The sequence below is a fragment of the Lonchura striata genome, chromosome 30 (assembly GCF_050655825.1).
Source record: "Lonchura striata isolate lonStrDom1 chromosome 30, ASM5065582v1, whole genome shotgun sequence".
Lineage (NCBI taxonomy): Eukaryota > Metazoa > Chordata > Aves > Passeriformes > Estrildidae > Lonchura > Lonchura striata.
In genome coordinates, this window is record NC_140732.1 from 3,412,240 (window position 1) to 3,427,501 (window position 15,262).

Genomic DNA, 15,262 nt, shown 5'->3' on the forward strand with positions numbered 1-15,262 from the left:
GAGCTCTGCGGCCGCAGGAACCTGCCGCTGGCTGTGGCCCCTGTGGCACTGGGGAGCTGGCGCTGCGGGGCCATGGTCAGGTTCAGCCTGGAGCTGTGCCCAGCCGGGGAGGCTGGGGGAAAGCAAGGAGCCCAAGGCGCCAGGCAGCAGGGAAGCCTCTGCCCCAGTGCCCGTGTGTGCCCAGGGAGCCCTGGCTGGGAGATGGGCTGCAGGCCGCTCCATGGCGGGGTGCCCTGCCCGGGGCTGCAGCGCCCATGGCCGACCCTGTCCTTACAGTGACCTCGCAGACGGCCGCTGGTGCCCAGCGCCGAGAGCAGCCGCGCCGTGGGACTGGGCAGAAGGACACGGCCTCTGCAGACCCACAGCAGTCCTTGCAGGAGGCACTGTCCTCGCTCGGCAGCGACGACTGGTAAGAAAGGCCCCGTTCACGCTGCGTCCCTCTTAGCATTAAGGTTGGTTAGAAGTGAGTCTTGCTGCTGCCTCTGAGCCCCGAGAGCCCAGAGGGCCGAAGGGCACTGGTGAAACCACTGCAGAGCACTGAGAGGATCAAGATTTGAGAGCAGCCTTTTCTCAGCCTTGCTCTGCAGCAGTGCTCCAGCTGCAGCAGGTCCGTGCTGCTTCCTCGCTTTGCCTGCTGCTCCACGGGGCTGCAAAGGAAATCTTGAGGGGAGAGAGAAGGCCCTGGAACGACATGATTTGCTGGCTGAAGGGAGAAGCAGGATGGCAGCAGTTTGGAGTGCAGGTTTGGGTGCCTTGGGCCACTAGGCCAGTGGGACTGAGTAAGATTCCTCTCTGCTCCCACTGCTGCCAGCAATGGCAGGTGACAGGGTCTCCCTGTGACCTCCTGCATGGCAGTCCCAGAAGCAGCTTCAGGGAGTTCCTCTTTCTGAGAAACCGACTGAGTTGTGCTTTCAAGTCCCTCAGTCTGTCATTACTTCTGAAGAGCTCATGGCAGAAGAGAAGGAAAAAGAAAGAAAATCCTCTAGGAGCCTTGCATTTTTGGAATTCAACTTTTCCTTCTCACTGCTTCATATGGGCCTGAGATGTTTTGTCAATACTCACAATGTGTCCCAACATTTTACACAGACAGAAGGAGGCCCAGAGGTGATAACTCTACAAATGCCAGGTGATACTGGTTCTCTTTGTGATGTCTGGGTTAGCATCCACTCTCTGCTGGATGCTTCATTCACACAGGGGGATAAGGCCTCCATTCCCACTGGGATAAGCATGAAAAATCTGCCTCCTTGTGCAGTCGCCTTTGCTTTGCCTTTTCTCTTCTGCTTCCTCTTCCCCTTTCTCTTTGGTGCCCTGTGAGGTGCAGAGAGCTCCTGCAGGTGTGGGGGTCTGGAGGACACCCAGGGGTGCCCGTGGGATCGGTCACCAGCCCTGTGCTGCAGCCCTCAGACCTTCCTGTACCTGAGAGCCTGCGCAAAGCAAGTGCTGAGAGATAGAGTTGTTTGCACCTCTTAAATAACATGTTGCTGTTGTGGGGGTTGTTTTAGGTAGGAGTGTTTTGGGAAAAGCCAGGGTTTCAACAGTTCTTGCCCAGGGGTGGAACCGTTCTGGGACACTCTGATGCTTTTTGGGGGAAAGTGTGCAGTGCAGTGGAGTAGGTGACACACAGGCCGAGACTATAGAGTGGAAACTTGGCTCCAGAGTGGCAGCGCAGACTCTCCCTGCTGAACTGCCTGCTGGGGCTGACAAAGAAGGAAAATGTCCCAGGAACAGCCCCATGGGACTGTGTCTCAGGGACAGGTACAGGGACGTGACAAGAAACAGCAGCATGGCCTGGCCTCACAACTTCTAGGAAGTAGTGACAGAGAGACTTGGTGTGCCAGAGGTTTTCAGAAAGGCCACAAATGAAGACTCTGACACCCCCCTGTTTGCCTCTTGGAGTTTTGTATGCTTTTGACAGCCACAGCATCCTGAGTCTATGATTTCATTAACTACGCTATGAAAAGCACCTCCCATGGTTTGACTGAGCTGCCAGCCTGGTCATTTCAGAGGGTGCTGCCTAGCTCTTGGCTAGAGAAAAATCCATCTTTTTGGTACTTGCCTTTCAGGGAGATGAAGGAGAAGGGACTCTGCATCATCAAACAGCTGGCTGAGTCCCATTCAGAAGTCCTGCTTTGTCGACTTCGTGAGATTTGCTTGGCAGTTACCAGCGAGGTGAGAACATTGTTCTGAATTGTCCCCCACACTTCATACACAGTGTGTAGAGTAGCTGTGTGCTCGCTCATCTCCATGTGTGCTCAGGGTGTGCCTTCTCTGCCCAAGCTGTAATTCAACACTGCAAATTAGTCTGTAGACCTGAGCCTGTGTTTTGTGTTTCCTGTCTGAGTGCTTCAACTACAGCTGTTGCTTTTTTGAACAGGAGCACCTGAGTCTTTTATCTTTATGACTTGTGCCTTTATGGTTTGAAAGCAGCCCTTGCGTTAATTGCTTCTTTTTCAAACAAAAGGCCCTAAAATCAAAGCAGTTGCTATTACAGAAGGGTCAAGTAGCACACTTTAGTGAAATATATTTTTTAGGCCTGTAGTAAGCAGGTCTGAGGGCAGAAATTGGTGCCAGAGGAGGTACCTTTCTGTGCTTGGGCTCTTCTGCTCTTACTGTGCTTTTTTGCTCCTCTGGACACAGTGGGAGGTGTTGTGATTTCCCGGGAGTTTTGTCTAAGGCAACTGGTTTTCTTTTCAAGGTGATTCTTATGTTTCCCCTCATGACTTCCCCAGGTGACCAGCCTGCGGTCAAAGCTGTCTTGCTCTGCAATCGTCACTCTGGGAGAGCTGTTTGCACTCTTGAGGAAGGACATGGATTCCGAGGTGGATGAGGTTGCTCCGGTCCTTCTCCACATGGTGTGGAACTCCCCAGAGTTTGTTCAGAAGGCAGCCTGTCAGGCCCTGGCCATCATGGTAGAGAAGGTGACTCCTGCACGAGCAATGACTGTTCTCATGGACAAGGGAGCCAAGTAGGTTCTTCTTCTTTGAGTGATATTCTTCACCTTCTCCTGTGTGGGTGGGGGAAGGGGTGAGAGAGAGAGAATGGGAATGGTCGCAGGGAAGGGTCCTGTATCCTGGGTCTTCTGTGAACTCAGGGACTTGATTCTCTTTCAACCTCATTTCTTTCCTCTTGTCACCTATTTCTGCCCTGCTGCAGCCTCTTAGTTCTCAGAATCACAGATCTGTAGAATAGGGGCAGTTGGAAGGGGCCCATCAGGACCATTGAGTCCAGCTCCTGGCCTTGCACAGAAGGGCCCAAGGCTCACACCAAGTGCCTGAGATTGTTGTCCAAATGCTTCTTGGACTCTGTCAGGCTTGATGCTGTGACCACTGCCCTGGGGAGCCTGTTCCAGTGCCCAACCACCCTCTGGGTGAAAAACCTTTTCCTAATATCCAGTCTAAAGTTCCTCTGACTCAGCTTCCTGCTGCTTCCTGGAGTTCTCCCAGTCTGTCAGCTTTTCCTAGACCTGGTGACCACTGGGGAAAAGAAAGTGCCTGCAAAGGCCAAGGAGAAAGCCTTGTGCTTTTTTGGGAAGAGGGAAAACATTTGCAATTACCGCTGTGAGCGCTGTTGGGTATTTTGCAGTGCTGGGAAAAACCACGTATCCTCATGATTCAATTAACGTGAGAAATACGGAGGGTACTTGCTGGGGCGTGCAGCACATGGGGCAGAATGTGCTGGGTGTGGCACTGCCTGCACAGCAGGTGCAGCTCCTGCCAAAAGGAGGCTTGTATGACTGTCCTGGCCTGAGAGCTCTACTTTCCATTCAAACTGATATTTCAGCTTAGCCTTGAGATGATGAATCACTTGACAGGCACCTTCACAGGCTGAGTGCAACGGGACAGCTGAAGAAAATGCTGCCTTAAGTGTTGGTGCTGGGCCTGACAGTTCCCAAGAGACAGTCTCTAGATCAGGACAACCTGGCCAAAATGCCTGCCACCCTTTCCTCAGCTTTGGAATAGGGTCAAAACACTCAGATGTATCCCTTGCCAATCTTTATAAAAGACAGAGGCTGCATTGCTGGATATCGGCAACTTCCCGCCCCACAGCGTGTTTTCCCTGCTAACGTTGTGTTTATCTGAGGACAGAACCTTCTACAGGTGTCTGAAGTTGCAGGGAGAGCCCAGGCCTCCTTCCCCCAGCAAGGACAGGGAGCAGGCTCTGGCCAAGGCCTGTGCTGCTCTTGTTCCTTCTCCCTGTGCCCAGGGTTTGCTCTCTTCTTCCCAGGAGCCGCTACGTCCAGGTGCGGAAGTGCGCGGCCGAGCTCCTCCTGTCCTTGGTGCAGAGAATTGGAGTCACGAAGCTGGCAGGCACACCCAGGGCTGAGACACTGGCACACGTGGCAGGGACACTTGCTCAGGACTGTCACCAGGACACAAGGTAATGATCTTCATTTCACCTCCCAAAACGGGAACATGGTTTTGTGTCTGGCTATAAAGGGTAAAACTACAAAGGAGTGGAAACTAAAGGTTACATTAAGTTACCTCACAGTGTGGATAAGGGTCACAGAATCATGGAATATGCTGAGTTTGAAAGGACCCATCGGGGTCATCAAGTCCAGCTCCTGGTTGTGTGCAGGACACCCCAAGAGTTACTCCATGTGCCTGAGAGTATTGTCCAAACACTTCTTGATCTCTGTCAGCCTTGGTGCTGTGACCACTGCTCTGGATGGCCTGGGGAAATGACTGTAGTGGGTAACCTGAGCTTGGCCACCAAGAAAGAGCATTGCCAACTTCCTGTGACTTGAAGGATTCTTTACTGAGATCAAAAGAGCTCTGATTAGCCAGTCAAAAAGTTTTGACTGGCCTTAGGTGCACACGATAAAGGCAAAGTGTTGGCTTCATCACTGAAGGATCCTAAACATCTATTTCACATTAACCTAAGACTTCCCTAGAAATATTTCAGAGGTCTTTAGCCTATGTATTCAGTCTTTCTAAACTACTTCTGCAGGTTTGTAGAATGCTGTTATCTGTGGCTCAGTGACCTCCAAATTTCTTCTTGAAGAAATCTGTCATTTCCTAGTGGCAAAACCAACCCAAACCACCAAAATCCCCTTACTTTGATGATGAAATTCCCATTAATAGCTGCCAGGGACACCAGAGCAACTATCTGCCCATGCCCCTGATTATTCTATATAGTATAGAATAATCCAAAGCAAGCATGAGGTGTTTTGTTCCGGCTTCCCTGCCAGTGAAAGAAAGGCAAATTATTGTGCAATGGCAGCAGGACATTGCTAATAGGCTCTGACAACAAAGCAGATGTGTTTTGCCTGTTCCCTGGGATCCTTTGATCCCACAGAAGCACACCCACAGTTTCAGAGTGAAATGGTATTTTTTTGTGGCCCCACATTCTCCTCTTGTCCCTTGTGTTCAGCTGACAACACTGTGCAGTGTCCAGTGAAGCAAATGTCCCTCTTTGCTGAGTAGGTAATGCCTTCTCTTGCAAGGATTGCACCTGATCAGTTTAAGGTATCAGCTGCTTCTGTTAACACTCTTCCTTTGTTCACTTTTCATTTCCTGTCTTCCTTCCTTCCTTAGGCATTATGGACAGGAGATGGTGAAGATGCTGCTGAATAATCCAAAATTTAAGAAGTTTTTGGAACAATCTCTTTCCACCCATGACCTGGAAGATATCCTGGCAAGAATTAAGAAGAAAGTAAGTGCTTGGCAGAAGCAGTGTCTCCTTTGTGCAAGTATTGCCACTGCTAATATGAGATCAAACATACTCGATGTGTCTTTACCTCATTCCTCTTCTGCTGCATCATTTTGCTCCTGGAATGAGCTGTTAATCCCCAGCCTGTTCATCTGCAGACCACAGAGGAACTGATATTATTTGGGAAAAAGTGGGGCTTTGAATTCTTTGAATATCACAAAGTGGAAAGGGAAAGAGGAGAAAATGGGTTTACATCCAAGGGCAAGGCCCCACGGGCTCTCCCTACTCTGCCCCCAGTCAAGCAGTTAAGTGAGAATAGTGCTTCTGAGGATAACAGTGTCTTTGCAAAAGACACCAGAAGTAGTGGTGCCAAGGACATTTCCAAATATACAAAAGATGTCCAAGTCAAACCTAATTGCTATAATTACTGTTGGTCTTTTGGGAATATCTTCCCTGCTGTCAAGCCTTGTGGAGCTGGAAGAGGCTTGGTGAATCCATCAGCATCCAGTGGAAAATAGTTTGTTTGTTTGGGGGGGATTTTCTTCTTTTTATCTACATTATAGAAGGGAGTGTGACTTTGTGCAGGAGCAGGGAGAGTAAGTGTTGAACCAAATAGTGGGCCAACCCCCAAGGAGTCCAAATCTGCTGCTTCCATTGAGAACACTCATTGCCTACCAGTTTGCATTATTCCCATTTATGCTCAAGAATAATGAATTTAGGATTTTAGACTGCTGCTCACTGCCGTATGACAGCACCCATAACCTGCCTTGGGCTATTGTAAACAAAGAGTTGGCATCACTGAATCTCTGCTCCATTTATTTCTGTAAGTTAGGAAATGTTTCCTTAAGCCTTGGTAGCAGTGGTCCTGGTTCTAACTTGTGTTTTAATCCAGGAATTCCCTATTTTGAATTCTAAAGATTCATGGAGTTTCTTGATGTCTTTGTAGGGGATGGAAAACCAGAAGGCTGAACGCCCATCTGTGAAGAACCTGGTGAAGAAGAGGAGCGACGGCTCAAAGAAGCCCCAGGCCACATCGCCTTCTAGCAATCGGTACTTTTGTCAGATGGGAGCACTTTTGTTAGATGTGACAAAGCACATGACATGTGCTTTACATGCCTCTTCCTCAGGAAAATCTTTCTGCTGGAGATGACCAGTGCCAGAGATTCTTTCCTTTCCCTACAAATGCTCTAGGATAAAAATTGTCCACTTCTGCATTATGCTGAACACAACTTCTCTGGAAGGCTTCCACAAAAACTGGGCAACAAAAGACACCCATTGGTAACAGCTCAGACCATCCAGTGCAGTGGCAAGGGCAGTGTTGTGGAGGCTCGAAGAGGGCCAGGTTTCTGCTGCCTGACTTGGGACAAGGAAATGCAACCAGGGTGTTCTTTTTAAATCCCAGTGTAGTCTTTTGTCTTTTTGTAGATGGGTGTTTTAATGAGAAGTCCCAGTCTTGAAACAAGATGCCATTCCCCAAAGATACAGTTCTCATCCATGTGGTTTGGCCTGGCTGATTCATGGCTTTTTTACCCTCAAACAGTATGACGTTTGAGTAGTAGTAGCAGTAGTAGTAGTAAGGGAATTCCTGAGCAACTTTGGCCAACAGGTGCCTCAATGTGGACTTTTTGTCTTGATATTCCTGTCCTTCATATAGTTTACTTGATGGACAGCATGTTTGGTTTATTTCCCCCTGTGCTGCAATCAGCGTTTAAGACAGGAATTTGGTTCTTGCTGTCTCTTCATGCTAGTGGCAGAGCTGCTTGTGCCTGTTCTCCTCTGATAACAGAGGGGATTTATTTAGAGCTGTCCCGCTCAGCGGTGGCAGGAAAGTGACCACATGTCTCAGTAGCATGGCTTGCATCTGCCCATGCTCATGGAAGAGACAGGTTGATCCAGGAGAATTGTTCCCAGTGGGTTTGTTAAGCTGTGGATCTGGTCTCTAGGGAAGCAAACAAAATGTGAGCGTAGTTCTGGCATGTCTGGCTTCTGTTTTTATCTCTGTTACTGCTTTTCTGGACCCTTCAGATACGCCCCTGTTCATCTGTTCAAATGCATCTGAGCTACTTTTCCAGATTGTCATGCCTGGTGTAGAGACACTTCTCCAGAATGATGTGTTTCCTTATTATAAGACACACACCTCCCATATGAGGAGGCATTTAAACTTGGAAGTAGCGTCTATCTTTCCCCACAAAGCAATGTGAGCAGTTCGCCTTGGAAGTCATCTGAAGATAGATCAGATGCAGCTCATCCTTGGTGTTTCTGAGTGAGCAGTGTGAGAATGTTACTTGCAGATTGTCTCCTGTAATGACTGGCGTGAGGCTCACGTTGTTCTTCAGAGCCTCATGATATTCTAGCTTGAAATGACATCACTAGGAAAGCTCCTCAAGATGTTTTGGTCACAATTAACTGAAGCTATTATTACCAACAGGTCCTAATTTGGTTTTATTTTCCAGGGTGGAGTCTACCTCTGATGGACGCCTCCTACACCGTGCAAAAGCCCAGGTCACGTTACCTCCAGCTGTGGAAGAGATGAAGCCGCTCCAGAAGCTTTACCTTCTCCTGGAAGCCAAGGAGTTTCAGACACGGATGGAAGGAGTGGCACTCCTCCTAGACCTGTCCAAAACCAAACCCCAGCTCATCTCCACTAACATTGTCCAAGTATGTAGGGTATCTTCATTGTTCCATTCCATCAGCTCCTTTCCCAGGCCTGGGGAAGTAAAGTTAATTCAGTGTGTCTTGGCAGGACATCCTGGCTCTTCGGGACAGGCTGGTCCCTCTTACCCAGAGAAATTGAATTCAGGTCCAGGCTTCAGGACAAGTTTTTTCAGTCCAGCTGTATTTGTCTGGCAGCTTTCTATATTGATGCTGTTGATCAGATGATGACAGAATTTCCTGCTGGTTTAACTGCTGCTGTCTCCTACTGCCAGTTGGGTTATGTGAAGGGAATCCAGCCATTGAAAGCAATAATGGCACTTATTCTCTGGACAAAAAATGGGTTTGAGTGGGGAAGAGATGTTTCAGGCTGGGTTGGTTTCAACTAAATGTTTTTAAAGGATACTTCTGGAAACTCCATCTTGTCTGGCACAGGCACAGCTCTGGCTACTCATTTCCATCCTTGTCCCTATTCCTCTAGGTAAAGATGGTGCTCACCCTTCTTGGGGGGTGTGGGAACCCCAGCCTTGTTTTGGGGCCACATGTGGTGGTGAAATTCCTCCTCCAACCCGTGCTTCCAAAGAAAAACTCCGCAGGCTTAGCTGTTCGGTCTCAAGGCAGTTTATTGCTAGTTATCTAACAGATTATGTTCTTGGACTGCAGCTATTTGATCAGTGGCCTGGGTAGAGGCACACACACACCCTGGCATCCTCTCTATCTGCTGTCTTCTTCGTCTCTCTCTCCGCCCAGGGTTGCTGCTATCTTTTATAAGATATATTACGTATAACATGTTTACAATTATTCCCCAATACCTACTACCTACGTTGCTAAGTGTTTTTCTACTCTAAACCAATCTATGAGTGCCAACATCACCAAAAACATGGAGGTAAGGAAGAAGAAGGAAGAAGGATGGGTTCAGCCCACTTTCCTCCATCTTAGAACTTCTGACCCCCATGTACAAAGTGAAAACCCCCCTGTACATGTGCTAAAACCCCCCTGTACAATACTAAAAAATTTCCCCTCTACTTTGTGACTACTTATACTATACTATCTAACCTTTTGTGATTGCTTGTTCCACCTCCAAAGTTGGTAATTCATTCCATGGCTCAAACTCAAAATCACAGTTGTTTTTCAGCTGTCTGCCAGGGTCTAGAATGCTTCTGACCAAGGCCTGGAACCTCTAAAAATGTCTGAGAGACATTTTGAGTTCCCACAGGGGGGCTTTTTTTTTTTCTCTTTGGAAAAGGAGGAAAACAGTTAAGGACAGAGCTATCCTTTCTCCTCCCAGTAGATGCTTTTTCCCCTTCTTCCAGAAACTGGTGCCTGATAATGGGCTTTCAAGGGACTGAGCCTGCTCTAATGAGAGCTGTACAGCACATTGCATTTTAGAAGTCTACCTGTTAGTTAGAGAAATGGTCTGAGTCCTGGAAGAGTTGATCAGAGCCCTGCCCATCTCCAGACACAGGTTCTGAGACAAACAAAATAAAACCTAGATCTCCTCCAGCCATAGTTTTGGCAGAATCATAATTGCCCTCAGTACTTGAGGCAACTGTATAGAAACCCGGGCATTGTAAATATCAGCTTCCACTCTTGTAAAGCAAAGGTAGTCTTATCAGTTAATAAAGGGAATTGATTGAATGATTTATAGCTGGGGAGAAACATCATAGGAACTCTCCTGTCCCCAACTAAACCTCTTTAAAACAGATGAAAATCTTTCAACCAGCATGAGGTTGCAGAACCATTCCAGCGAGAGGCCCACAGGAAAACATTGCAATTGTGCATGCAAGGGCTGACCTGACAGAAAGGATCACTTTCACCTTTGACATTGCTGAGTGCTCATTTCCACACCCCCTCTTCAAACAAGGTCATTTTAATCAAGTTCTCATGTTATTTGTTCTCTTCACAGATTTTTGATTATTTTGACCTGAGACTATGTGACACGCATAAGAGAGTGAGGCAGAAGGCGCTGGACGTGCTGGCAGAAATCATAGGCCTCCTGGAAGATGCCCTGAGCCCCGTGATCATCCGTTTGGTGGAAGGAATAACAAAGAATCTAAACTCAAAGGATCCCGGGATTCATGCCGCAGCTGTGAGAGCGCTGGAAGGATCCATTGCTCATTTAGGTGAGGCTGAGCCCCAGCATGGACTCTCCTCAACTGCGTCTCTGTCTCTGCGACACAAGAGAACGCTGAGTGCCTTGACAGCTGCTGTTGTCTGTGGAAGGCTCTCGCAGACACCCACAGAAGCTTTGGAGGTGCAGTCCTTAGGAACCAGTCCTCCAACAGGCTTGAATGTGATCAGCAATTCCCAAAAGTCCCAGGAGCCCTTGGCTCTGTGCTGCTGATCTGAAGACAAAGTCCTGGACTACAGCTTTGCTACAATTCAGAGGCAAAGTTTGCTTGGGCCCCATCTGACTTCCCAAATGAACAGCTTTGCTGTTGGCATGAAGGGACACCAGCCCATCAGAGCTTCTGCAGAGCAGCCACCTGGAAGGCTCTACATGATAGGCATTAGCTGCCTATTTTCCACCTTTCTTCTTTGTCTTCTTTTTTCAAAGGGGAACTTAGGATTCACCAAGTTCATTTCCTTCGAACAAACTGGTCTAAATCCAGCTGTCAATCATGCCTTGTTCCACATGTTGTTTTGCATGGGGCAAGGTGGCTCTAGCAAACACCTACATAGACAAGGGCTGCTCTAAATTCCTTTGCCACACAGATTGTTGTCAGCTCTGAAAATGCCTGAAAAATTGAGTGGTGAGGAGGCAGGTCTTCAAGGGGTGTTTCCACCTTCTCCACCTCAGCTGCTCTGTGAATTCATGAACTGCCTGACTCAGTGCCTTTCTGTGTCCCAAGGATGGAGTTCTTCCTTTTTACTGTGGGATGCAAAACCTTTTCAGTGCTTACATGAAACTGAACTCTTGAGGTGCCTGATGTGAAATGTGTTAACTTAGCTCCTGGTACAGAAGACAACTTTGGATTTTCAAATGTGAAAGGAGAGCTTTTCTTTTGGAACTTTTAACCCTGCCAAGTAGGCTGGCAGGAAAGAAGAAAAGGATTCAAAAATCAGCAGAATATGACTTTCTTTTATAAAATGGGATTGCCCCTGCCCTTTCCCTCCCCACTGTCCTTTCTGCTATGACCTCAGAAGAGTAAGCAGAAACGTGTGTTTCACTTGTAGATAAAGTATCACTGATGAAAGAGCTCAGCAACCAATGGAGCCAACTGAATGGCGAAGCTCTGCTGGCTGTCACGGAGTGTATCACAGGTATGGCCTCCCCTTCTAAGCCAAGAGGTCCTCTAGGGGATTATTTACAGGGAATGCCTGGGAATGGACAGTAGAGTAGCTCCGCCACAGCAGGAGGTGCTGAGCTTGTCCCTCCTGCCCAATACCCAGGGCAGGTGTCTCTGGCAGGTTTCCCTGGCTGCTGCAGAGCTGTGCAGCATCTGAGATGGGGGCGGCGCTGGGCCTGGGGGCTGAGCTCTCACGGGGACATCTCAGAACCCACCTCCAGGATAGGAAGGGGCTAAAAATAGCCCAGCTGGCTCCTCTCTTGGAGCCTCAGGGACATCTGTGAGCCTTTAGGAAAAATGGTGAAAAATGCTGTTTCAGGGGATCAGTTTGTTTTGTTCTCACAGAATTCTTGTTTTGCTCTTGGAAAGTTTTGAGGCTGAAGCATGCGGAGCCTTGGGGTCACAGCTTAGGTCAAAACTCACCACACAGAGTGTATCTCACTCTATCAGATACTCTGTTAGAGTCTATCACACTTATCCTTGCATGGATTTAGTGCAAGGCAGCCTTTGGGGGCAGAGGGGCAGAAGCAGAGTGCTGAGGCTGCCTGCCTGTGCTGTGAAAATGGCACTGCACTGAGCATTTCAGGCTGTGCAAACAGCCTCTTCCTGTGTCAGCACTGTCCACAATGCTACAAATGCAGCTGAGAATTGATTCCTCAGAGGAGCTTGCTGTGTCAGCAGTAGCCAAGGATTGGAAAAATGACAATCTCAACATACAGTAGAGAAGACGACTGATAGCCTTGCTTTAACTGGGGCTAATGGCACTGCTAATTATGCCAGCATCTTTAAATAGAAGGTTTCATAGTCTTTGTGTCTTCCTTATGAATCTGAACAGGGCATGTTCAGCGATTGGGAATGTCAAAGGCTCTTTCAAACCACCATCAAAGAGCATTTGAATCAAGTAGATCCCCAGGAACAGGGAATATAGTTTTGCAGTTATTTTGATCTCTTTTTCAAATAAAGGAATGAACAAAAATGAGGACTACTTTAGAAAGTGCAAATGTCCTCACTCAGGTTTAGTGGGAACAGATAGCTCTTTCTGAAGTTCTGTCGTGACCAATGACTTTATTTGCATTTCAACTCAAATGAAGTCTCATTTTGAAATGTGGACCATTACCCGTTTCCTGCTTAGCAGGATTGGTTTTGGGTACTTTCAGGAGCTGTTTCAGTGTTGATGACTGCTGGTGGATTAACAGCATAGAGAAAATGAAGTCTCTTCCACCACAGAATAATAAGTAGCTACTAGATAACTTTTTGTCTGATCAGAAAATAAGACTGGTCTCCCTAGCATTTCAGGTTTTAACCCCTCAGTCAAATCTGCCATGCAAGGAGCCTGTTGTTAGCAAATTTTTGTCTGTTTTTGATATAGTTCAGTCCAGAAAATGAGCAGAGAGCAGATTTCAGAGACAATGTGAGAAAACACTTGCCTTCTGATTACATTTCAGTCCCCTGTGTAGCATTTTTCTTTCTCTATGCCCCTATTTCAGTGCACATTGTAAGAAAAAATGCCACTAACATTTGGAGGGGAACTGCCATTAAAACATGAAGATGCTCAAATTCCATGGCAGTGGGGTCTGGGTAATTCCCTAAGACATGCTGAGGTTTGAAACAGCTCCGTGTTGAAAGGCACAAAAGCATTCTGCCAAAGACACCGGCTAGTCACCGATGTTTCTAAGGCAGCTGTCAAGCAGCTGCCATCTCTGGTGGGCTGGGGCTTTGAAGTGTGTTCTAATACTGCCCTTTGCTGTGTGCCACTGAGCAAAGGGGAGTCAGATAAGACTTCTGGCACTTTACATGGAAGTTACAAAATGGAATCACCCCCTTTATTAGAAATCACTCAACTGCCTCCTTACAGTGCATTTCCAAATCTTCAGTGTGGGTTTAGACAACTTCTAAATGGAAATAAAAGGCAATTTGATATTTCATTCATTGTTCATGCAGAAACAAATTGTGAAATAATTTAGTAAAAGTACAAAGTCTGCCACAGGGACAAGGCTCTGTTTGGAGAAATTAGTCCTGAGGTATTGGTGGTTCAGTTTCAAGGATGATCAGCGGCTTTGCCCGTTTCTGGATCATGGGGCTCTGTGTGCTATTTTGCTGATGTTAGCCAGAAAGGCTTCCAAGAAGCAAAGGCAGAGGTAGACCCTTGTTTGCATGGAGGCTGGTGGGTAAGAAGCTGTGCCTCTCTCCCGGCAGTGCTTGTGGAGTGGGTTTATGCCAGGAGCCCTGAAGTCGTCGAGCGCTACGCCCTGCCCGTGCTCTGGTCCTTCCTGGAGAACAAGGCGCTGCCTGTCCGAAGCGCCAGCGTCCGCACGGTGGCCACCAGGCTTGCCTTGGCCCTCTACGAGGTGATGGGCACCAAGCTGAAGAAGTGTGCAGCCAGCAAGCCTCCACGCGTGCAGGAAAACCTCTCTGACATTTTGGGCTGGTGAAGGTCTCATGTTCTCCGGAAAGATGACAAAGTTCTGACTTGGACACCTCCGGATGTGACTTTATTTACGTCTGCCAAAAATGACAAAACACTAAGGAAGGGTGTGCATCTACCCCCGCTCTCTCCATCGCCCTTCATCGTCATGAAATGGGAGCCCTGAAGCAACTCCAAACAATGAGGACAATGTGAAGACTGAGCATGGCTCAGCCTCACAAAAAGGTGAGGGGGGAGCTGGGCCGCTCTCTGGTGGGAGGAAGGCTCTTGTGGCAGCCCAGAGAGCCTGTGCACATTGCCAGGGAACAGCTGTGCCCTGCATGTGCCCCTGCAATCAGCTGTGCTCTGCAAGTGCTCAGCTGTGGGGCAGGGAGAGGAGCAGGAGGCTGCATGTGCAGCTGAGCCATTCCTGGAAAGCACAGGGCTCTGGGCTCCCTGCTGTCCCAGGGCAGCCCAGAGGCCAGGCTGTTCCTCTGGCAGCCCTGTGGAAGCGGGTCAGGGTTTTCCCCGGGCCTGCTTCAAGGGGCTGCCAGCAGCAGCATGCTTCCCTGCAGCTCCTTAGAAGATTCCAAGGAGTCTGTCCCATGAAATCTGGAGCTTTATATGCTTTAGGTTTGCACTGTGGCCTCTGTTACCCTTGGTCTCTCCACTTTGCAGATCTGACTGGTCGTAGGGATACCAAGAAGTTTTCTCTGGACACCTTCTATGTCCCCTTTACCACCAAGTCCTTGCCTGCAGTCCAGAAGAGCTCTCTTTCCTCCAAGCTCAGGAAGAAGCTACCCACCATCCAACAAATGTCTCAAGACTAGGCTTTATAGCATTTTTAGAACTATATAGAATTTTATAGAATTCTTCTGGTATAGTTAGAGATGTACTTATGTTCTTCCATAAAGTCCTTGCCTGCAGTCCGGAAGAGATTTGTTTCCTCCAGGCTCAGGAAGAAGCTTCCCAACGTCCGCAGAATGTTTCAAGAATAGGATTCATAGCATTTTTAGAACTATATAGAATTTTATTGAAATTTATAGAATTTTATAGATTTTTATAGACTTTTATAGATTTCTTTTAGTATAGTTAGAGATGTACATATGTTCTCATAGTTTTGAATAATGTGTTTTGACTTTATCTTTGAATTTTGATGACATCTTTTTAACTGGATGTGGAAAACCACAGACTGAGGTATTGTTTATTAAGATATATATATAAAGGTTAGGAAACGGACTCGTGAGAAACCACAGACGGAGGATAG

At 47.8% G+C, this 15,262-nt stretch overlaps 1 protein-coding gene across 1 annotated transcript; it reads left to right on the forward strand.

The window, feature by feature from the left end:
• Positions 1 to 254: 254 nt before the first annotated feature.
• LOC146764957 (TOG array regulator of axonemal microtubules protein 2-like) lies at positions 255 to 14,825 on the forward strand. The gene is made up of 11 exons (XM_085563116.1): positions 255 to 409; positions 2,064 to 2,169; positions 2,730 to 2,965; positions 4,225 to 4,377; positions 5,535 to 5,652; positions 6,596 to 6,699; positions 8,103 to 8,307; positions 10,208 to 10,424; positions 11,479 to 11,565; positions 13,788 to 14,015; positions 14,674 to 14,825. The coding sequence occupies exons 1-11, from the start codon at positions 255 to 257 to the stop codon at positions 14,823 to 14,825; spliced, it is 1,761 nt and encodes a 586-aa protein (XP_085419242.1).
• The last annotated feature ends 437 nt before the right edge of the window (positions 14,826 to 15,262 follow it).